Consider the following 23668-nt stretch of genomic DNA (forward strand, 5'->3'; position numbering starts at 1 on the left):
GAAACTATTTGCCTCACTTACACCATCAGTCCCACCATGGGACTACTAACTTGAGGACAAACTAGGATGATTTTACCACAGTGTAGGTTATGTTATATAATGATACCATTATGTATTATTTTACAGTTTCTTTCCTCTGGCCAAATCCTTTCCAAAGCTGGGATATACAGATGTTTCTATCCAGACAACACTGCTGCTGAAGACACACACTCAGAGACAATTAAATTCTAAGGAGTTTTCTATAAACTAATATCAATCCATAACCAAAGATTCCAGTATTACTAAAAGATGTTAGTGGATTTTTTTTTGTTTGTTGGGGGTGGGGGGAGAGGGGGGCTGAGCAGTTATCTAAGGTTGAAATTGAATGGTTGTGTTTTTTGGTTTGGCTATAACTATAGTGCCAGGATGGACTCTGATCTCTGTAGGTGTTAATTGCTGAAAGCAATGATCTTTTTATTTGGTGATTCCTGAGAACAGCAAGAGCAGATTACTTCCTTTTCAATTACTCACATTTGTTCCTAGTCAACACTTTGAAGAGCAGACTGAAAAGAATAAAAGAACTGTTCAACCGTGTAAAGTGAGCAGCCCCACGTGCGATGCTATGTTTGGACAAAAACACTCAGAAGCTACTGCTTGCAGTAGTAATGCAGATCTCAATAATAAACAATTTTTGCTGTAAAAGTGCTTGTATTTCAGGTGTCAAGCAGTACATGCGTTGCTTCAAATTTCCATCACCCAAATTCAATGTATTTCTAATAAAGACAAATAAGAAAGGAGCTATGGCGATAGTCTGTAAGGGATGCAACAGCTTCATCTGACACCAGGCTTAGGAGTATTCCTCAGCAGGTAAATTCTGTGGTGGGAGATAGGAAGAGCCTTGTTTCACACTTCAGCACCACTGCTTCTCTTGATAGCTTTCTGTCTTGCAGCAGCGGTTTCTTTAGAAACAAGTGAGCTCTGAAGTGCCAAGTTTAACACAGGAAACTAACAATCCTGACTGAAGGTGCTCTCTGAAAGCCTACTGGAAGATGGAAAATCCATACTGAAAAATGGAGTAATGGCATTCTGCTGCTTTTTAAATACATGAAATATGTATAGATATGAAGAAAAAATATTCTTCCCTTTTGTTCTAACAGAGGCTTTTCTGGTCACTTAGACTTGGCACTTCCTGAGTCACTTGGAAACAAGCATAATGAAACCCTAATGATAGGAAACTACTACAAAGCCATCTCTGTTTAAAACCGACCCTATACTATATGCAAAATGATTTCCTTAATCAGTTTTTCCATGGTGAATCTTAGTGATATGGAACAGCTACTACTGTGCAAGTGTGGTGTTTTATTTTTGTCAGTGGGAGGGGTGAATTGTGCTGTGTTAATACTGATAAAATGAATTTAGTCAGGAAAGCCTGTTGCTGCCACATAGGTGTGCTATGATTTTGGAGTCCTTGCTTAATGGCTTCATACTATTTTATTCAAGTTAAGAGCAGTCACCTTGCATTTTAACAGATTTAAGAGATCAATAAAATCAAGAGAAAACTAGCCTTTGCCTCAGGGTCTCGATCAGCAATATTTAGAAGTCAAGTTATGAACATCAGAAGTAACCTTTTTTTTTCCCCCTTTGATATAGTAGCCTTACAAAATGAAATTAGATTTCAACGTAAGATTAAAATATTCTGAAGAAGTAACTCCAAAATGTGATTTTAACAGGCTCTGTCTTGTGGATTGCAGTCTGCGACATGGGCCTGTGCTTTTTGTATTACACAGATACACCAGAACCAAAATTCATGTTCGTGGATTCTGCTAGGTGGTGCCTAAAGGCATGGCTCACAAAACAGCACACAGATTACAATTGTTTTTTGTTACAGTTCTTCAACTTCTCTCTTACATTAAGTACAGCTTTGCACAGGCAGCTACATTGCTTAGATGAAAGATGGAAGCCAAGATCCTCACAATAGTACTAGGAATCAAGGGAAAGCTCGATACAGGTTTTATGCTAAAGCAACTGTGTTGGTTTCCACCTGGCAGATTACCAGTAGTAGACTACACTGACTTACGCTGTCCTATATTAAAACACACATGGCACTATAGCTATTTCAGTATTATCAAGACACAGTGCAATAATACCTTGATCTCCAGTCAAGATCAATATATTACACAGTTAAACCAGTACAGTATGTAAACTCATATAGAATATATAGAATGCATACAGGAAGAATACAGACTGTCAAATCACATCCTATGACTCTTCATAAAACACGTCTCTCATCCTTGCAATGCTTTTTATCATTGTTATTACAAAATCGTACTCACAAAGCAGCTTAAGTTACCTGGATAGAGAATACTATACAAGTCCAAAATAGTCTTACAATTTTGTGAACTCTTTGAAAGAGACCAGACAAAAAAGGATTATTCTCAGAAGTACGAAACTAAAAAAGCTAAGGCCAGTTGACAGGGTTGAGAGACATAGGCTTGTACAAAGACAAGAAGAGGAAAAAGTAATCAACTTCTGATGAAGTTTCCTTGGAGAATTTGACTTTATCCATGTCCTTCCTTTCCTGCTGTGCTCCCATGTGATGCCAGATAAATTGATTGTTAGGTTTTTAAGAGATAGTTTTCAGTTATTTTGCTTAGCTGACAAGTGCCCACTTTGAGGCCTTCGAACCAGATCTCAAGAAAATAGGGAACATACACCGTTCCACTGAGCATATGAAAAATAAGAACCTCATACAAATAAGCACTCTAGGTAAATGGATCGGTATAGTCTCAACTCAGTGCTTCAACTTACATTCTCTAAGCAAAGACAAATACTGTCTTATCCACAGAGTTGGCAAAGTAACTATTAGCTTAGGAAGGAACTGTTAGCTTAGCACTGTAAGAGGGAGGGGAAAAGAAGGTGACATTTTCTTTCTGCAAATAGCTCGAAAAGAATCTGTTGGGAAATATCAATCACGTTTATCCATGAATATCCAGTCGTAACATACTATCCTAACTCCTGAACTGACTTTGCAATCTTAAAATAACTTCTATGACTATTAAAATACATAGCATTCCCATTAGTTATCTCTGTAAAAGCAATAATGTTAATTTAGCAAGATAAAGCAGTGTACCATAAAATGCAAGTGCTAATATAAGGGAGGCAGCAAGACACTGGGAGAACAGAAAAGACTGCTCCTTCCAGCAACATGTTAAGACTTGGACCCTCAACCATCTTTCAAAATTAGGGCCCAATTTATTAAAGAAGCATTTACAGAAATGTGATTAAATTAGCCCTAGATAGGAAGAAAGCTAGTTAAGTTTCTAGTACTTAAGATACACACAAAGTACAATCATTTAAGTCATATGGAATTTGGACAATTTCACATAACCAAGCCTTGCTTTAAAAGGATTTTTAATAGATATGGCTTAAAGAATTTTAGCATTTCTCAAAATCTGAAGAATGTCTTTCCTGCTGTGCAAGAAACAAGCATGTATCAAAGAATATCAGCTATTACATACCAAATCGCACTAAGGACAGTGTAATGTTCCTTACTCCATTCAGAAACATAAGTCTTGAACTAAACACTGTAAGTAAGCAACTTAACTACATGCATTTACATCTAAGCTTATTGTAAAACTGCCTTTATATTTCACATCCAGAAGCAGGTATATACAAACTATGACCCATTTCATCCAAACATAGAAATGTTCACATCCTTGGGTACTTCACACCGGCTTTCCCATGTATACAAGATCCCAGTAAGCTCTTTGAGAATTATAGACGCCAACTACACTAATACAAAGCCTGCCTTGAAAAAAAGATGCTACCAAATATATCATTTTTTTAAACTAGGTCTCCACAAACACCTGATAAAGCATAATGCAGACAACTTAACTGCACGTTCCTTGTTTAATCGTTTTACATTCACATTGAAGTGTTTTCACCCATTAGAAATAGTTTATTTTCTACAATCATTGCATAACATTTTTGCATGCAGTATGGTGAACGATAGAGGCACATTCCAACAGAGAACTAGAACTGTTAAGAGAGTGAAAAACAACCAGTCAGTTCTCAACTCCACAACGTTAAGTCTCACGACAAGATTAGCAACAAGCTTTACAACAAAGTGCTTATTCTATAAAGGAATACAGCAACAATTGAGTTGATTTTAACAGTTATTGTAAGGTGCCTCCATCAAACAGATTAATATTATTTTCATAGGACAGCCATTCAGAAACTTCTGGAGATGATGACAATGTTTTCATAACTGTTTTCCAAAGCTTGCAACAACCTGCTCCTGCTGTTTTGGCTAGCACTAAACTGTTTTGAAATTGGTCTGTGATCTGCACTGCCATTGGATAGGGCAAGTCTTAGCATACCCAAATTAGTCTGGTTAATTTTGAAAATATTGAAATTGAACTGTAAGGGAACAAGAGCAGTGGTATATTTGTTTACTTTATTTCAATTTAATTGTGGATATTCAAAGATATTTCAAGCAATTTGCAGGCAAGTGTAGGCTATTAAAACTATTTCTAAGGTGATCCACATTTCCTTTACAGGAAAGAGTCCTGGCATATGCTGCAAATGTTATCAAGAGGACAAATAAAGGGAAATGCATCCCTTAGAACAGATAAGTTCTTATAAGCCCACTATCAGTAAAGGTAGGTAATCAGTAAACAGGGTTGAATGAAATCTCCAAGAAAGTTTTTGTTGTTTTTTTTAAAAAAATGGAATTACATTTCAGATTCTTTTGCAAAATACTAGAGTTGGTTTGCATGTTGCTCTTTTCTCCATCAATTAAAATAGATTATTTCCACTTTTGATCAAGTTGTTACATATGGTCTAATTATTAGTGATAGAGCTCCCTTTTACATCATAAGGTACATACTGCATGCATAATCTTTTTACACTCAAAACAATAAAAGCAGTAGAAAGAAGTCGTCTTAAGAGTTCAACACACGTTTCTCATTCTTCAATGGTCATTAACATGTTCACTACCCCTGCAAGAGTTGTCAAAATACTGTCTCCAGTGAACCCTGTACATTTAAAGGATGCCAACAAAGGAAAGATGACACAGGTCCTTCCTTCCACAGCGTAAGAGTAAGAAGCAGCAAAAAATAGAGGGAATGTTTTTCCAAACAGTCAAACACAGGAACAAAGGTGAGTATAATAATTTTTTTTCAGAATTGAGATGCATTTGTTTGTGTGATCTTCACAGTGCTTTGCTAACTTGCTTTTGTATTTCTGTACTTCCAGAAAATCCAGAACCATTTTAAGCTACAGGTTTATTGTTGAAAGCTGCAGTTGTTATACACAGGATTCCCTAAGATTTATTTGTAGATAAATGGAAAAAGTTACTTACAGCAGTAGAAAAGTTGTGGTAATATCCCCATGTGTCCATCTTTCAGTATTTTCTTTTTCTGAAGAACTTTCAGGTTTGAGGCCTGAAATAGATTATACATTTTTCATCTGATTTGTCTAGCTTTGTATTTAATTAGAGTTGTTAAGTTTTTGTTTGTTTTCTGTATTGATCACTGAGCTCTGAAAATAGATTTTTTGGGTGGCTGTATTAACAGCTACTGCAGTACATCTAAAGGAGAGAACAGTTCTGCAAATGGGAGCATTATTAAACAGCTACAGTCAACACAGTCTAATATTTTTTATGCAACTTCTCATCATGTACTTATGGCCAGATTTAGATGAACACCAATGCTGCAATTTGGAAGAAAAACCTCACCAGTCCAACGTCAGAAGGGATAAAGAGACGTCTTGAGTTGAAAATGCAGATATTTCTGCTAGTCCTTATAGAAGTTAGTCAAAGCAATAGCAAGGTATGTTGAAACAGCGATAGACTACACCCTTATGAACATTCTTGGTCACTTGACACAATTATGTCAAAATTTTCAAACTCCCCAGGCAAACTGACTATTCACTAGAAAATGCTAGGCAATGAGTTAAGGAAAATTTATAGCCACAGAAAAGGCAAGGCGCTCATAAAGAGGAAAAACAGATTGGCACAATTATTCCAAAGGTAAATACTTGAGATTTTGTTTCAGTTAGGAGAAATGTTGCAAAACTGGAAGATTTAATTAACTATTGAAAACAGTTTTCACCAAAATACATACCTAACACTACCGTAACAATCACCACCATCCTTATGCTGAAAAACTAATGCTGTACCTGCTATTGACAGAGACCAAAATTTTCAGCCCTGGAAGCTACTAAATTGAAGTATCCAGACATTTGAAGGTCTTGAGCACTTAAAATTCCCATTAGAGGCAGTATACAACTTTGGACATCCAGGACTAAAAATTCTGTCAACATTTTGATAATAAATGCTCACACTTAACACAAAACATATAGAATAATTCTTCATAACTTTTTTTTTCCTTCCGGGAATCAAATGACATCTCCTGTAGGTAGGAGGTCCCAAGCCTCCTTTTTAAGCTATTGAAATGCATATATAGTATCCATTAGTAACGCAGGACTGATTTAGTATTCTCTTCAGAAAGCATCTACTCAAAGTTGTAAATCTAGATGTCAGGACTTAGTGTCAAAAGTGCTTTTGCAATGAATATACTACTCAGATACATACAGTCTCAAAATACTTCATGAACCCTGAAATGGTTATCTAAGGAGGGAACTTCATCAGCAAAATGTATTTGATCATTTATTTCCACACCAAATTCTTCAAGTATCTGTACAAATTTCTCGTGCTCTCTCCCAATCCATGACCTCATTGTGTCAAACACTTGGTATGGAGTAACATGAGCATGAACTTCAATTCCTGTCTGTGCAAGTTCTTTCAGCACTTCAGGGTAAGTAACCCAAGTATTGCTTCCTCCTGAGTGACCACCATCCAACCAGTAAATTGCTTTTATGTTTTTTATGAAGGCATCTGTATTCTTGTCTTTTTTAGCTTCCTTCAGCTCATAAAGCAGCTGGTTCAAAACCACACAACCTTTACTGAAGCCAATCAAAGTAAATGACACAGCACCTACAGCAGACGGCATAACGAAGTCCATAGCAGAATTATTAGAGCATTCACAATCTCTCTCTCTTTCTGTGGATGAGCAGCCATTTGCTGTAGGTACAGACTGCGGCTGTGATTTACAAGCAGATATTTTTGCATCCTTGCTGAAACCATGCACGGTTTTCTGGGACAGCAGAATATTCTGAGAGAATCTGAATGCATTAACTAGCAATGCATGGAGATGCTTGAAAGCTCCAAAGTTGGTGCTGTGCTCTGGTGCTCCAAACATGTTGCTAGCCACAAAGTTATCATAACAACTGAATTTGTGCAGGTGCATTCGAGAACACTTTACAACCCAAATAAAGCTATTAGGGAATCGGCGAGCAAGTATGGTAGCAACATTTTCAAAACTCCAGTGCTCCCACTGAAAGTTTTCTGGGTGGCAAGACATGATGTCATAATAGTTCTGAAAAATTAGAAAACAGAAAAGACGCGTTACTACATTGCAAAAATACCTCAGCTCCGTCTAGTGTATATATTCATAAGAAAGGACCAAGGCGGAGAGAAACATGCATTATGGAGGTGCTGTCTTGCTAGGCTCCCAGAAGAAGAGGTGCATTAAAGAAACTGCCATATTTACATTCACTTATTCTATTGTAGTATTTTGCCACACGTTTTTATACCCCCAAAATCAACATAATAACAGTAAGTATGAGCTTAGTATGTAATAAGTTAGTATGATACAGAATGCATAATTACACAGCATTTTCTCCATCTGCAGAAACACTGATTGTCTTATAACAGGCAAACAATAGACTTAAAACTTCAGTAGTAAGTTTTCTCATGATTCTCACCTCTGAATTCATAATAGCAGTGAATACTAATTAGCTTCTTTTATTAAAGACGAGACAAGCCATACCCAGAAATGCTAATCAGAAGGGTTTTCTCAGACCCCGCTAATCCTTAAAATGAAAGTTACGTCCTACCCGTCGTGCACAGTTATGGCTGGCCGTGTGCTGAGGCGGAGCACTTCAGTGCGTCTCTTTCCAGTGTCGGTCCATTCGCAGACAACGCGTGCCTTTTCCAGCCACGATGCCAGCCTTGTACCCGTGCAACACCCTCACCCGGGTGCCTGCGGTACCCGCATGCCTGCACAGATGCCCAGTGCTCCCCCCAGGGCGGAAAGCCCGTGTTTTGGCAGCCCCACCGTCCCCGGCCGTCCCGCCGCCGGCAGCGCCCACCCGAGGCCCGTCCCCAGGCGCTCCCCCCTCAAGAGGGGCTGCTTCCCTCAGCTGCGGGCTGCCCCGAGCCCCGCCGTACCTGCACGTCCCCCGGGAAGTACACGACGTGATGCTGAGGCGGGGCGAGGCCGCGCGGGGCCGGCGGCAGCAGCAGCAGCAGCTCGTTGGCCCGCTGCGGTTCCGCGCCCGGCACCTCAGGCAGCCGCAGCCACGGCGGGCTCAGCCGCGCCGAGGAGGAGAAGGAGGAAAAGCTGCCGGGGTCGGTGCCGGTGCCGCCCGCGGCCGGCACCCCGTAGAGGCTCATGCTCCTGCCCAGGCTGACGGCAGCGGGGCCGAGAAGCCCCCGCAGCAGGGAGGCGGCAACCGCCCGGCAGCGCCCGCTCATGGAGCCGCCGCCTCACAGCCGCCCGCAGCACCGCCCCGCACCGCGCCTGCGCACCGCCCCCTCAGCACCGCCCAGCGCCCCCTCGGGGAGCCGGCAGCGGAGCGGCTGCCCGCCTGGCGGTGACGTCACCGCAGCCTTTAAAAGGAGCGCGGTGGGAAGTGGCAGCTGTTGGGGGCGGCCGTTAGTTGGGGGCGGTCGTTACTGCCGGTGGCCGCAGGCTTCCCCTGGAGGAGCCCTCATGGAGCAGGGCTGCGAGCGCCTGTCAAGGCCCGCCTACTGTTTTCCTCGTCGTAGTTCTGGGGCACCAGCTGGGCTCTGCGGAGCGGGAGGTGGCTGAGGCGCACCCGTTGAGCCCACCCCGTTGCTGTCCCCTCACGTACCAAGCCGAGGTGGCGGTGCCTGTCTGGTGGTCTGTCTGCGTAGCCTTAGCTTGAAAATAATGCTGGGCTAAAAATTTCTGAGAGAAGATAGGACGGTATTAGTCTCTCAATTTGATATGGTGACCAAAGGAAGTCTCCTGAATGTAGTAAAGCCCCCCAGAGCATGCTGCTGAGGCACAGATTCAGCAGTATGGGGTATCTTACATTCTATGTAGAGCAGTTCATTTCAAACCAAAGAGAGGTATGGGATATGTGGAGGTTGTTTCCTAAAGGTGCTGGTTGTATTTATCAGAGCAACATAAGTGTATTTATTTTACTTTAGTTTCACTAGTGTGATTATGAGGCAGAGGAAGTGGACTCTGAAGGAGAAGCTTTCATGTATACTCTGTAATAAGAAAGTACACTAAGTGGCAAACAAATCGAGGAAAAGGAGTCTTTGTGTACTTCATAAACACCTTTTTTGGGGGGCTATTTTTTCATATTTAATGTATTCATTTCTCTATTCTCCTTTCATAGCTTAGAGGTACAAACCTGGGAAACTAACAGGTACTAGATCTGGTGATTTAATAATTGAGTCAGATTTGCCAGAAGGCAAAGTTAATTGAACAGTGATAGCACGATTAAGTAATTAAATTAAGCTATTGATGGATACCTTTATGTCACTTAATTCGACAAAGGGAAATATGGTAACATTAAGTTCAGTGTAATAACAATGAGAGTAAAATGGCTTATCTTCTAAGTATCAGTTCTGACCTGTGTGTTTTTATAAAGCTTGCTGGTGGATATTCAGTATGAGCAATGATGTGCTCATGGTCTACTTGGCAGACTTGTGTTTTTGTGGGTATGTCTTTGGACTCGTGCTAAGTAAGAGCCAGGGCAAGCTCAAGTGCTCTTACTACCAATAGCCTAAAGGTAAAGGCTCTTCCCAAAAGCAGGTCTGAAACTTGTTGAGGATCCACATTATAAGCTCACATGCAGCCCATGTTCTGAGACTTCACTATTTCTAATGTGAGCAGCATGTTTTTTATTGTAGAAATCAGAGCAGGGTTGATCTCTGGTCCTCTTAATGAAGAGATTAAGGTATTTTAAAGATATTTTTTCATTTTGTGTTTCTAGGGGTAACAGGGATTTATAAACTTTTTGGAGATCTGTGTGATTTGTAGACGTTTCTTATTTAAAATAATTATTTTAAAACTCAACGTTACTATTTCCTCTATGGAAATTATCTATTTTATCGTTAGAGCGTTTCCTCAAACCTTGGAAAAAAAAATGCGCTCTCTTCATCAGGAGATGGCGCTGTGCGGTGTGGTTTGGAAACCAGTACCAGAACGGCCTCTGGCTAACCACCTTCCTGTCTTGGGAGCCACATGTTGGAGGTGCGTTACAGTGATTTGTTTTCTTTTGTTTAGCAGCTGATTAATATAGGCATTACTTCTAATACCGTTAGAGTAGAGCTAGTACTCAGTTCCAAAGTCTATCTTTAGAGCTGGAGTTCCTCTGGAAACTCATATAATAGGTAACTCTTATAATAGATATCCTGTCTGTGCACCCAAGATTTTAAAGCTCTGAGTGGTTTAGAACCATGGAGTGGTTAAAATTGGAAGATGCCTCTGAAGATTGGCTAGTCCAACCCCTTTTCTCAAAGCAGGGTCAGCTGGAACAGGTTGATCAGGACCATGCCAGTCTGGGTTTGAAGAATCTTGAAGTTTGGAGACTCCACAACCTCTGTAAATAACCTGTTCCAATGTTTGATTATGTTCCCAAGAAAGTGTTTTTAATGGTTAAACAGAATTTCCAGTGTTTCAAGTTGTGCCCATTGCCTCTTGTGCTGTCACTGGACAACAACTGGGAAGAACTGGCTCCATCTTTTTTATTCCCCCATCAGGTGTTTATAACATGCATAGGATCTTCCTGAGCTTTCTCAATCCCAGCTCTCTCAACTTCTTGTATGATACATGCTCCCAGCCCTTAATCATGTTAGTAGCCTTTCACTGGACTTCCTCTGGTACATCCATGTTTCTCCTAGTGGAAAATCCCAAACTGAACACTATACTTCAGATGTGGTCTTACCAGCCCTGAGCAGAGGGGAAGGACCACCTCTCTCAACCTGTAGGTGAAGCTTTTCCTAGCACAGCCCAGAATGCAGTTGGCCTTCTTTGCCATGATGGCATCTTGCATGTTGCGTATCGTATACTTATCACTTACATTGCATATTTGTCATAAATATGCATGTTATATATTCATCATTTTCCTGTTGTGTATGTAATCTAGGAAGTATCAGTGCTTAATTGTTTTACACAACTCTCAGGATAACAGACTCCAAATACCCTATTAGAACCACAGAGTAAGTCAGGTATAAGAATTTACATCACTTTTTGGTGGAATTCTAGGCATGTTTAAAAATGGTAAAAAATGAATGCCTGAATTAGCTCTGAAACGATTTGAATGAAGTTCTATTTTCCAAAAAAAGATAATTGTCACTTAGCATGCCACCCATATATATTAGAAATCAAACTGCAAAGGTCCAAATCTTTCACATACTTGGAAAGATGCTTGGCTTTCCTATATTGAGCAGCAGTAGTAAAGTTAGATAATAGACATCAGGTAAACTGTTACAAGTGTGGGACCTTATTTCACTCTTGCTTCTGTGCAGACTGTGCTACAGTGTTTCTTGCAGGAGGTTGGGCTGCCCTGAAATTAGTGGGGCTCTATATTGAAAGAGGTTTCATTTAGGGTGAAGAATTAGGGTTGGAGTTCCTAAAGATCTTGTTAGGCACTTGTGTATGTTATTGTGCTTGGGGCCACCTAGAAATATTCAAGTGTTCACTTTGGAATTTAGCCAAGCAAATCCTCATTTTCCTTCTGGTCTGAATTTTTTTGTTTTTGTTTGGTACAGTTGTAGCATGTTTTCTAGTTGGTTTTTTTCCCTAAAGTTAGAATCTTAAAGTGGAAACTTTCACAGAACCTCTGCTAATGAAGCAAAATTATTATGGAAAAAATCCCTAGCTCCCTCTGTACAGCTGCTTATTCTAGTTCATGCAGGCAGTTTCTCTTAATCCAATTTTGAGCAGATCTGGTCTGTGCTGACACTAAAACTTCTAATTAAAAGGGCTAATGAAACGTTATTTCTGTGCTTTATTGGGTACTGTGCAAAGGAAATACAAGATCTGTTCAATGTGTAAGTACAAGAAAAAACACAAGTGGCCTACTTTTCTCCTATGAAGCGGACATTTTAATAAAATCAATCACAGAGGTATAGCAACAATAATATTCCTGTGCTCTAAAAATCTAGCTGCTTGGATCTTGATTGCTGAGGTTTATTTACACAGGCAGAGCTCTTACAATTATTGAAATCCCCTGAAGTAGTAATGATCCATCTGAGAGAACTGGTTAGGAGAATGAAAGTTTCCATTTTAGTAATTTTTGAGTAATGAGAATAATTACTTGTCAGTAGCATGAAAAATCTGTGTTCTTAACATCCTGTTGTTGATGTTCCCCCTTCTGTGTTTTCCAGATGAGTGATTAGCTTTTCCACAAGGGTTTACAGACATTATTAACATTTTAATGGTAGTTACTAACACTAACAAAAGTTGATGGTGGTACTTCTGCCAGGTAATCCTTGTACAGTTGTATATTCATGACGCAGCTTTAAAGAGAGAATTACAGTTAATATATAAGGTGCTATACAGGCTTTCATCTTCATGTCAAATGCTACATGAACCTTATGGAAGACCATAAAAATTAGCTCATATCTTTGGCAGAGTTCAGGTGCACAAAATCATAATGAAATAGGCTCTTCATTAGAGGCAATGACTGTATACGTAAAATGTTCACGCTTAAAATGGAAAGCACCAACCTATTCATACCTTCAAGAAAATGCAAGAAATTTCCCTTCCATGGCATACTATAAATTTTAATGGTACATAGATTGCTCTGAGTTCACTTCTGATCTTAGTGATGTAGCTTTTGCAATACCTAAGCAGCTTCAATGAATCTCAATTTCATTCCTCAGTCGAAGGTGTAGAGGTGGTAATTTTTGCAGCTTAGGTTGCTTAGCTACTAAATAATTTATTAAATGAGTATGGGTTTAAAAGTGGAAAATGGGAACAAAGGCAAGGCTAGAAGATAAAACTTTTTTTGTAGTTGTTTCAGAAAGTACAAACATCTTCCTCAAGAGTGGACTTCTGTTCAGCAGTGGGTTCTCTGTATACTTCCGAAGTCAGAAAAAGGATGATGAGCAAATGTGCTAATAAAGGTAAGGCTGTCAAACTATTAAGTGTAAGTGACAGCTCTTCAGTATGGTATTTGCTAGAGTATAGGCTCTTACATTTTATAGGTAGGTTAGCATAACTGTTTTTTGTTTTTATTTTTGCAGATACTCTGTGCCGTTGTCTTAGTTTCTCTTACCCCTTTCTTTCCTGGTTCCTCCCAGTACACTTTCTGCAGGCATAAGCCTTCAAGCCTATTATGGTTCTTAATTTTTCTTACATCTGAAGTGAATGATAATTAGAATACACTGAAGGTAGTAGTCACAACATGAGAAAATGCATCTTGTTCAGGATGTGAATGTGTGATGTTATTTTTATGGCCTGTAGGAACGCACCTACAGTGTTTTGTAACAGTTGTCATACCATGTCTCAGAGTGGTACAGTAACAAATAATCCTTCCAAATACATGACTGAGGCACGAAATGCTACTTTGCAAGAGGCCTTTATCAGCCTTCATTTTTGTCCTGTTGTCTGTGGTGCCTCATTCCTGCATTACTGTTTTCTTACCTTTTCTTTACAAATTGGTTTGCTGTGCTCTGTATCCCAATGTAAAAAAAGAGCTTTTATTTTGTTATTCTTACTTCACATCTGTTCTTCTATCCCTGCAACAGCCCCCACCATTTTCATATGCTGAATCATAATGAGCCATCGCTGTGTTGCTAGCCTGTCCTGCATGCCTGCATTAGCTCAGTTCATTGCTTAGTTTTGCCACTTATTATAAGTTGACAAGGGAAGTCAGGAGCATATTTTTTCTTCGTGATCCTGCGGGAGTCTAACCATAGATCTCAGGGATTTTGACAGAAAGAATGTGTATCGTGGTTGATCAGCAGTGATGAGAGAATGGCATATCAAAATTCTTCTGGAGAGAACTAATGGCTTATTCTTCACTCCAGTCTCCCTGAGCTCCTTAATAGACCTTTGTGACTGCCTACAGTCACAAATTAATTAGTTTCATCTTTCAGAGGCTACTACATCTGCAGTTTGAGTAGAAAAGGTACCACTGCAACAGTAAGCTTTCTTACAATCAATGTACTTTTTCTGCAATCAGCTGTTTCATTGCCCATATAGCTCATACTAATTCTGTGCTTTCATTCAGAGCATATTCAAACAGCAAAGAATACAATTTTGGTTTTATTTATTTTCTCAGGCCACTAAAATACGTCAATTCTTTTTAATTATACCAATTAAATTAAAAGATTTTAATAGGTGCTTAACCAAAATTCTCAGTGTAGAGGAATTGTCTGGTGATGTGACAATACCTTTAGCCAAGTACTAATATAAATGATTTTCTATCCATATGTAGCAACTGTAATATTTCATGGTACTTCAGAGATCTTCAAAAACATGCTTCCTATGTATGTGCAAGGTGCATATATTTATATATGTGTATTTATTTTACCTTTCATATTTAAACTTCCTTTCAAACTTTTTTCAGCTCCATGTGTGTTCAAACTGCTTGCTAGCAGGTTGGCAGATGATTGGAATAGCTATGGAAACACCTGTTAAATACTGATAGGAAACTCCTTTGTAGCAGATTGCAGTTGTGTCTTTCACTGTTAAGAGAATGTGCCAAGCCTGGCTTCATTCAAATTCATTCTTTCAGGTGTAGTAACACTTAAAGGACTGAGTTATGTGTGTCTGTGGTGGTGTGCACAGAGGAATTCCCAGCGGCTATACTGTGATGGATGGCTAGGTCTTGACTCATAGTTTTATTAACATATTAGTGGCAACAGTTCAAATGAAATTACATCTATTATGCTCCATTACAAGTACTAAACAATTTACATCTGCTGAAATTCCTACTGACAGCTCTGCCTGGCAGCAGCCATCTTTTGTGTGTGTAAGGGTATTCAGGAGAGCATAGGGGAGAATAAATTATACAATCAACAATTTACTGAGTTGTATGAAAGTGAGACTAAAAGCTTTTCAGCATGAAAAATAAATCCATTTTCTTTTTCGATCAGAGCTGTGTTGAGAATCTCCTAAAATTGCAGATTATATGATCTCATTTCTGTTTTTTCACTGCTGACAAAAATTAGTATAAAGAATTAAGAACTACTGATGTTGTTTAATACATCTGTTTCTCTTGTGCTATTTTTCTGTGGAAATTGGTTTTATTTAATCATACAATCTGCCTGCACTACAGATGATCTGCATGATCTGTCAATTCTTCCCAATAGCCTTTTAGACTAGTTCAAATGAAGAACAGGGGTTTTAGAGCAAATACCTGTGGGTGTGGGGAAAACTGCTGAATTAATAAATGAGGGTGACTGAAATGAATGCCCTTACTGAAGGGAAGTTGTGAAGAACTTGGCCTTTGTACATCACGTTTGGAAGCAATTGCCTTGAAAATTCAGTATGTGTTGGCTCCACATGTTGTAGCCAGCATACGCTGTCTGTTGCCTGGTCTGGTTCATAGAGGATGTGGTGGGTAGGAAAGGCTGGAATTACAAAGGACATGAGTCTGTTTAAAAAAAAAAAAGTTTTGGTAGTTCTGCTGTTCATGGAACACCTAGTTAAATGACATTTTCTGTTCATTGCAATTTGTCTAGGTATACAAGAAGAACTTGTGACTTAAGGAAACTGTAAACTGTCTGGTATAAATCAATATAAACTGGGAAATCTAATTGATATTTAAAAGCACACAAAGTGGCCCAGGAAGCAGAATGGAAGATTTTATTGATTAAAATGGGCCCAAGCTCAGCCTCTCATCATTCCTGCAGTCTGAGGTTTGTCTGGCAGTGAAATTATGAAATTCTAGCTTGTGCATGCCTGCATCTCAATTTCCATTCTCTCTTTATTTCCTTAATAATCTGGCTTTGTGGATGGGTTCTGCTATGTATTCAACATGAGACTAACTTCTGCCTTCATTTTTATTAACTTTGATTGCTGCATGCACAAAAATGAGGTCAGAATTTGGCCTCAGATGGTAAATTTGCACCATGGGTTTCTGGAAATTTTGCCACATCCTCTGCTCTAGCCTTTTTTTCTGAAAGTGTTTTGGGACACTGCTTGCATGGTACGTTATACAAATAGGAAGGAAATGGGTCCTCAACTTGAAATGAGCTATTTGTCAGGGGAAAAATATTTGCTTAGGTGGAGCACTACAAAAATTCATGATTCTGTACTAGTCCACTTGTTTATGGGATGCTGATCTGAAAAGGTATTATATTCGCATGGAATACAGTTACGTAGAGTGAGGGGCAGATTCAGCTGTGTGACTTTCAATGGACACAGATTCTTCAGCTTCCACTAATATTCTATAATAGTTCATGTCAATGGAAAGTATACCACAGGTGTCATTTTTGAATTTGCAGTATTGCTCTAAAGGCAATTTTTCATTCCTGTTAATGCAAATACCTCTTCTGAGGTCAATGCATAATTTGTATGAGGAATATGCCTTTTATTTGCAAATAGACTTGGAAGATTTCAGCACATCTGTAAATAAAGGTATCTTTAACTTAAATCCTATCCTATCATAGAATCATCTAGGTTGGAAGAGACCTCCAAGATCACCTAGTCCAACCTCTGACCTAACACTAACAAGTCCTCAAGCACATGCCTCTGAACTTTATCAAAGCACTTGAAATGCAGGCAGAAAGCTATATACATGCAATTTGGTGAATTGAGGTATTTGTTATTTGCTGCTGCATATTTGAAATGTTGAGTTTTTATCTTCTTCTAGGGCAGAACTGTAGTCATATCTCTAGTTTATGTCTATAATAGTGTGTTTTAGTCAAAGCAGCTCTGGCTGATATGTTAGGTAAGATCTTATTTTGCTTTTATGTTTCTAAAACCCTAAGAACTGTTGCCCCCCAAAAAACTTTTCTTTTTTTTTTGACTCTAAGAAAGATAGGACTTATTTCCCACTTGTTTGCTGTATCTGCCACTGGATTTCAAACCTTTTTCCATTTGGAAAATGGAAAAGTTCCATAGGGCTTAGCAATTGGAAGTATCAGCCTCTCCACAGTGGATTTCAACCTACTGACTTAATATTTATCTATCTTAGACACCTTTTGAGATTGTTCATAGATCTGCAGACCTGAGTAGAGATTTCATGAATAAATTAGGAAATCCATAAATTAGGAGTCCATGCTATGATAATTTTAGAAATAGGTTTTAAAGACACGTTTTTAAATGGCAATGATTACTACTGAATGATGACATGAAATTTGATGGAAGATGTTTGAGATTTGAACATCCACTAGCAGAAAGTTGCTAATTCATATGTAAGTTTTTTGAAAACTACTGGTTTTTGAAAACTACCATCAAGGCAGTCATCTCAGGGGAAAAAAAAAGGCACGAGGTGATGTTACTCCACCAAGCATTTTACTTAGATAATGGAAATAACTAACGTTTGCATCTTAGTAGGATTGTCTGAGACTGATATATTCATTAAGCTAGAAATCAAGTTTTCTAGTGGTTTCTGTTTTAATATTAAATAGGCATTATAGCCCATATAATAGATGTGTAAGATCTGTATCATTTTCTCTGGCTGGCTGAAACAAGATTTTATATGTTAGATGTATTCCGAATATACTTACTTGACTTTCTTTGTGGGATATAAGATTGTAAGTCAGTGCACTAAGTACATATGCTTTTCAGAGACATTTTTGACACCTCTTTGTTTCAGTTTGTGTAACAGTGTTGATTTCTCTGCATGCATAACAAGTTCAAGTTGCTGTCTAAAAATTGAGCTTTGGACCCTGTATGAATCTCTGTAGTAGGACGCCCTGAAATTCTTTCAAAAATCTTATCTGCCTAGAATTACGCATAAGAATATGGCTTTGCTTTGGAGACTTTATCTTGCATTGTCATCATTTAGCTATTGTAGGGAATGTTACAGCATGTACTGATGAACAAAGTTCATTGTAAATAACCCTGTGTTTAATAGCTCTCTAAGGGAGGATTACAGTGAAACAGGCAAACTGGGATGCAATATTAGTAAAGGTATAATGACCCAAATTGCATTTTTCTGTTGAAATACTATTTCAGGTTGCTCCATTTAGATCTGTATAGTAAACTTTAAACTCATTGAATTTGCAGGTAATCTTGCACTGATTTTAGTAGAAGCAGAGTTTTAGCTGTAGTATGCAACGCTACGAGGAATTTCTGTGACTTCTCTTTGAATACCTGACTCATGTTTTTTAGTATTAATGCTGTTGCTGGCTTTAACCTTTTGTGTGAATGTTTAATTTTATTTGTTGTTTTACTTATGTCTGTTAAAAACAGCTTAGCTGGAAAAGCTTTAACACCTGCTTTAGTGGTAACCCTCTGACTAAAGTTCAGGTGAACATTTAGGGTTGAATAACAGAATTTGGGATGCAGAGGCTGCTAATGTACCTAACTGTCTAACAGTAGATGGGTAAGATGCAAGAGGTTTTAGAGAATACAGAATAATAAAAGGTCCATATGATAGAGGGTATGTATATACTTGAAGGTAAAGAAGTTTACCTGATTAGTCTATTGCAATCAGAGCACTTTAAAACCAGATTATGAATAGGGTTCTCTTTTTGATGGTCTGTCCTATTGACTTGTGCTATTATATTTTGCTTCTGAATGGTACTAAGGCTCTGTCCTAGATCTAGCAATGATTTAGCAGTTGCTTTTAAGTACATGAAGTCCTACTGATATCCAGAGCTCAGTCAGTTTGTTTACTAATTCCAGATAAAAATTGTTCTAATGGAGGAACATGAGTGATTTAAAGAATTATTTCCTAGTTACCACTGTTAACTAGGCCTATTGTGCACAATACTGTGCCTAATAAAGGTTTTACCATACTCGTATTTCAAATTCAGGTTGTATAGTTTCACGGAAGCCAGCGCTTGTTACATGAAAAAGATAGCCTGCCTTCCATGCAGGTAAAGGGTTTAAGAGTTAGTATCTGTTATGAGAGTTCAAGAATAAAAGCTTAATAGTAAGAATCATATATAATCTCATAATAATGAAAAGACTAAGTTTTTCTTAAAAGTGTATGTTATTGAAGAGTAGGGTCATACTTCCTACAGCAGTAGCTTCTCACTGTTGTGTAACAAATGGGTTTGTCCCCCAGCAGAACTATTAGCATTTATTGATGTAATGCATCCTGGTTCAATGTGATGTAGCTCATCCAGTGTATTCATTCATTTCTTACTGTTTCACAAAGATTGATCTTACCTGCTTCAGTACTGTTTCTGCTCCACAAACACTAACTCCTTTTTTTTTTTTCCTGTCAAGGTAACAGAAATAATCAGGTCAAAATAAGAGACACGATTTCTAATCTGCTTTTAACTTCCAATTTGCTGCTGCTTTGTCATGTCTGGTACAAATACTTTTACTGAAGTCCATTCTGTTTCAGTATAGTCATTGCTCTAGTATTACCCTGGTATTTTCCACTGGAAACATGGATAGCAACTGTGGAGTAAGCCCCACACACACACAAACATTTTCATGATGCATAGATCATATGCATAGATCATATGCATAGAACAAGCTCATGAGTGATTTTGAGTGCTTAACTAGCAATAATTGAAGAGTTTGACTTCTTAACGTTACTCCAGTATCTGGTAACTCAGATACATTTCATATAGCATGATATGATTACTCCAAAATTAAGCCATCAAAAAGCATTTGTAGTATTTGAAAGATACAGCTGTAAAGAGATGTAAATTATTCTGAAGTAAAACTTCAGAATTCAAAATTTGATGCAAATATTATTTTCTGAGAACAAATGATCTTATAAATCTCTACTGAAATCATGTTCATTAGAAAACCATGAAAACTTCGTGGTTTTCATCTCCTTGTGTTTCATAATTTCCAATTGCCAGAAAAGCTAACACTGAACAAAGGCTAATACATTTTTTTGACAGCTTTGGCTGAAGCAAGTGAAAAGCAGCATAATTCATAAGAACAGCTTATAGGGAGATATTGAGTGTTGTCATAGTTGTTACCACACAGCTGATCTCAAGACTTGTATTACCCAGTTTCAAGGGCTGGATGCATTTTGTGTCAGACCTTATTCTAGAAGTAACATACAGGTTAGTGGAGTTCTTATCAGAAGACATGAAATTGAAGAGTAAAAAGTAAATATTCCTTTGTGAATATTTGTGATGTGTGACTCAAACTAAGTGCCAGTCCTTTATGGCAGTGCTGGGTTTTCTGTAGTTTTATCTCATATGGCTAAAGTTATCCTATCTGCATGTTATCTTAGTTTGTAATCTTTCAGTTTACTTTAAGCATTGATATCTGTAGTTGCTATTAACATGTTCTTCTAAAACTAACCTGATCAAGAACATAATTACTGTGATCTCCTGGACACTTGCACTTTTCTGTTTCTTCATAAGAGAAGCAGAATGTAGCTTTTACCCCCTAATTCCCTAGCTTAACCAAATATAGTAAAGAAAAATACAAAGTGAGCTGTTAGATCCATCTGAAGTATATGCTGTTAATCATACCAGTACTTTTTGCAGTGCCCTGGCTTGTGTGGTGTTCTCTGAGGCTGTATTGTCAGAGTTCAAGTCAAGTTTTATAAAAGCATCTTTCCTTTTCAATGAAAATGATTCTACAATAAATTTAGTGAGCAGCTAAGGCTTCCCAAATTCTGTTGAATGAAAAGTAAAAAGAACAGCATGCGAGATGCACAGATGGCAAAGATACAATTTGGAGCAAGCAATTCTGCTTTTCCCTCTCTTCTCACACTGTGAACAGTCTGTTTTTTCTCCATCCTATTTGTTATTCAGAACTATTCATCAAATAGCTGTGGGCATTTGTTCGTGGCATTTTTCTGTACGTAAGTGATTGACTGCATATATTTGACAACTCAGATTCTTTTGGCTGGATGCTTAGGTCACATGATTTTTTTCCTTTCCCTGACTTGATAGTCTTCTTTTCTATTGATTAAGACTTTCCAAATAAATGTTAAGTTTCTAAATTACCTGCCAATAATTTTTTGTACTTATAACATTCCCTGTTCTCATCACTTTCACTGATACATTGGAGTACTGGAGTATCTATACACAATGTCTGTGCCCTGAGACTGAGACTTTTTGGTTCCATTTTTCCGTTCTTTCTCTATCTGGATTTGAAAGAGCATGTGGATGAGTGAGGGTGGAGCAGGGTATCGTATTTGTGTCATTTTAGATTACCTTCTCTAGCTGTGTAAAAAAAAAATATATATAAATTGTTTAGAGAAGGGCATTTGCACTTTTAAAACTAAATGTTTCCAAAGGAAACTAGGATTTTCTTCTTGTGGAGTGTGTTCTAGTCCTGCAAAGTGTTGTTAGGCAAGCAGTCTGTCTTTCTGTTCTAAACCATTTCCTGCCCATGAAACACTTGTAAATTGGAGTAACTTCATCTGAATACTTAAGATTAAAATGTCTTCTGTAATATTTACTTCAAATATTGCTGTTATGCATTCTGTTACATGCATGTTGTCTGCATTCTTCACATCTGCCACTGCAGAGTTCTCTGCAAAAACACTAAGCTCTGATATAAAAGGTGAGGGCAATCTCTACTTTCTCTTGACTTAGCTGGAGCTTAGACCACTCATATGCTTTTGTAGGTCACTGCAGAATGAAAAGTACCATGCTATCACTATTTATTCTATGGATAGTCAAAAGTCATCACTATTTCACTGACTTTATACGCTTTGAAGTCTAAAATTTCAGTAAAATGTATGATAATATATTGGTTTTAAAAAATGCTTTATGTACGGCTTTATACCAGGTCAGTGGGATGATAAATTTTCTATATAAGAAGTGCCAAAATGCCTACATGGTATTCTGGGAGATTCATAATAGCAAGCCTAAACTTACAGCTATCTTGCAGGAAGAAATGCTTTGTACAGTTTTGTGGATATATTTTATCCAAGCAGAGTTGGCTGCATACTGACACTTATGTCTGGGGAGGATGGAAGGTGGTCTTCTCATGTTGGCCCTTCTGGTGAAATTTGGTCATACAAGCAGTTTCTGGAGTGTGTTGCTGTTGCGTGATAGGTTGCTTGAGAACATGACTCAGCACTGGAGTTTCTTATTTTTTATCATGTATACAAGAGTAAACTCATTTTGATATGGTGCTTGATTTTGCTTGAAATTTTACTGTATTTTGGTATTAAATTCTGGGTTTGGTATTACTTTGAGGGCTAAGATGGTGTAAAGCAGCAACCTTTTTGGTGGAATGGTTTCACTTTCTTCCACACAATACAGCATCTTTCCTTTATCCTTCAGAAGTCTTTACATTCTCATCTGTATTTCAGGATGAGATGCCCCCCAGCTTTGCAACCCCATCTATTACTGTGATTGCTAATTTGAAGTGCATTGTGGAGTGAGGAAGAAGCTGTTGAAAAGCATTGAGTGCAGTCCTGTATTTCTGATCCATGAGTTTGGAGCAGATTGACAGAAGTCAAAGAAAATGATATAGAGGCACACTGTCTTAATTAAACATAAGCCTTTACTTGCTGTTGTGACAGAAGCTTTACTACATCAAACTTCAAAAATTGCTTTAGTAGTAATGGAAGAAATCATGGTTCGAAGACAAAAAGGAATGCTGTTCACATTCATATTTTACATACTGTTTACATTTAATACTATTGCCTGTGACAGTAGAGCATTCAGGCCTGAACCACAGAAGCAAAGTTTGTCTATAGAGGGTATAGTGGTGGTAGAAGAAAAATGCACGTCAGGCTTAAACATCTTATTTTAACTCTGGATAGTAGTGAGATGACTTGGTTGTAATAAATCCTGTGTTTTAAGTACTCTGGTTATTGTTACTCAGTTTAGTGATTCTTCAGATTTCATCTGCTGAATCTTCTTTCTTTTCTTTTGCAGATGTTTGAATCTTATCCACACATCCAAAATACTCTGTAATAGAAATTGTCATTATAGACCTGTTTCCAACGTTACAGTAATGCAACTTGAGCAACTGTTGATTTTACTGGTTTGTAAAATGAGACCAGACCTGAGTCACTACTTCGTGTTGTTTTTCAATATGGTATTTCATTTTAGGAAATACAAGAGTGCTGGTAGCCCTTGAGCACCTATTTGGAGGGAGGTGAATCTATTCACCCTCTCCTTGTTCTTCCATTCTGTTTGCAGATAAGATTTGACTGAACAGATTTTTAAAGAACAATCCTGGTAAGAGGGGTCTTTGAGTTAGTCTGGTACAGTACATTGCACGGTTTTGGGAAGTGGAGGGACAGGCAGGGAGCTGGCTCTCTAGATGAGAATTTTTCTATTATATCACCTTTTTGGTGGAAATAATTTCATTCAAATTATTCTTAGTGAAAAATACTTAGAAATTTTCATTGACAAGAGTTGTTTTTCTTTATTCAAAACAAAACAAACAACAAAAAAAAACACAAGCCAAACAACTCTTCTCTACAATTGCAATGAATTCTTTCTTGTGTTTTACTTAAAACTGGAACTCATCCCACCCCATGGGTTTGTATCAAGTTCAACATTCTAGGA

The 23668-nt window shown here is 38.1% G+C and overlaps 1 protein-coding gene and 1 long non-coding RNA gene across 3 annotated transcripts; one reads left to right on the top strand and one right to left on the bottom strand.

Annotated features, from left to right (window-relative positions):
* Nucleotides 1–1453: 1453 nt before the first annotated feature.
* On the bottom strand, nt 1454–8691 carry C6H2orf69 (chromosome 6 C2orf69 homolog). Its single transcript, XM_040562070.1, has 2 exons — nt 8273–8691; nt 1454–7418 (listed from the first exon to the last, which is right to left on the bottom strand). Exons 1-2 carry the CDS (start codon nt 8576–8578, stop codon nt 6579–6581), a joined length of 1146 nt encoding a protein of 381 aa, XP_040418004.1. The 5' UTR covers nt 8579–8691; the 3' UTR covers nt 1454–6578.
* Nucleotides 8692–8733: 42 nt separating this feature from the next.
* LOC121072518 lies at nt 8734–23436 on the top strand. Of its 2 annotated transcripts, XR_005821279.1 has the most exons (5): nt 8734–9199; nt 10246–10334; nt 13111–13213; nt 15779–15955; nt 22459–23436. It is a non-coding gene; the product is annotated as an uncharacterized LOC121072518 (long non-coding RNA). The 2 variants fall into 2 exon arrangements; XR_005821280.1 differs by lacking the exon at nt 15779–15955.
* The last annotated feature ends 232 nt before the right edge of the window (nt 23437–23668 follow it).

This window comes from Cygnus olor, chromosome 6 (assembly GCF_009769625.2).
Source record: "Cygnus olor isolate bCygOlo1 chromosome 6, bCygOlo1.pri.v2, whole genome shotgun sequence".
NCBI classification, from domain to species: domain Eukaryota; kingdom Metazoa; phylum Chordata; class Aves; order Anseriformes; family Anatidae; genus Cygnus; species Cygnus olor.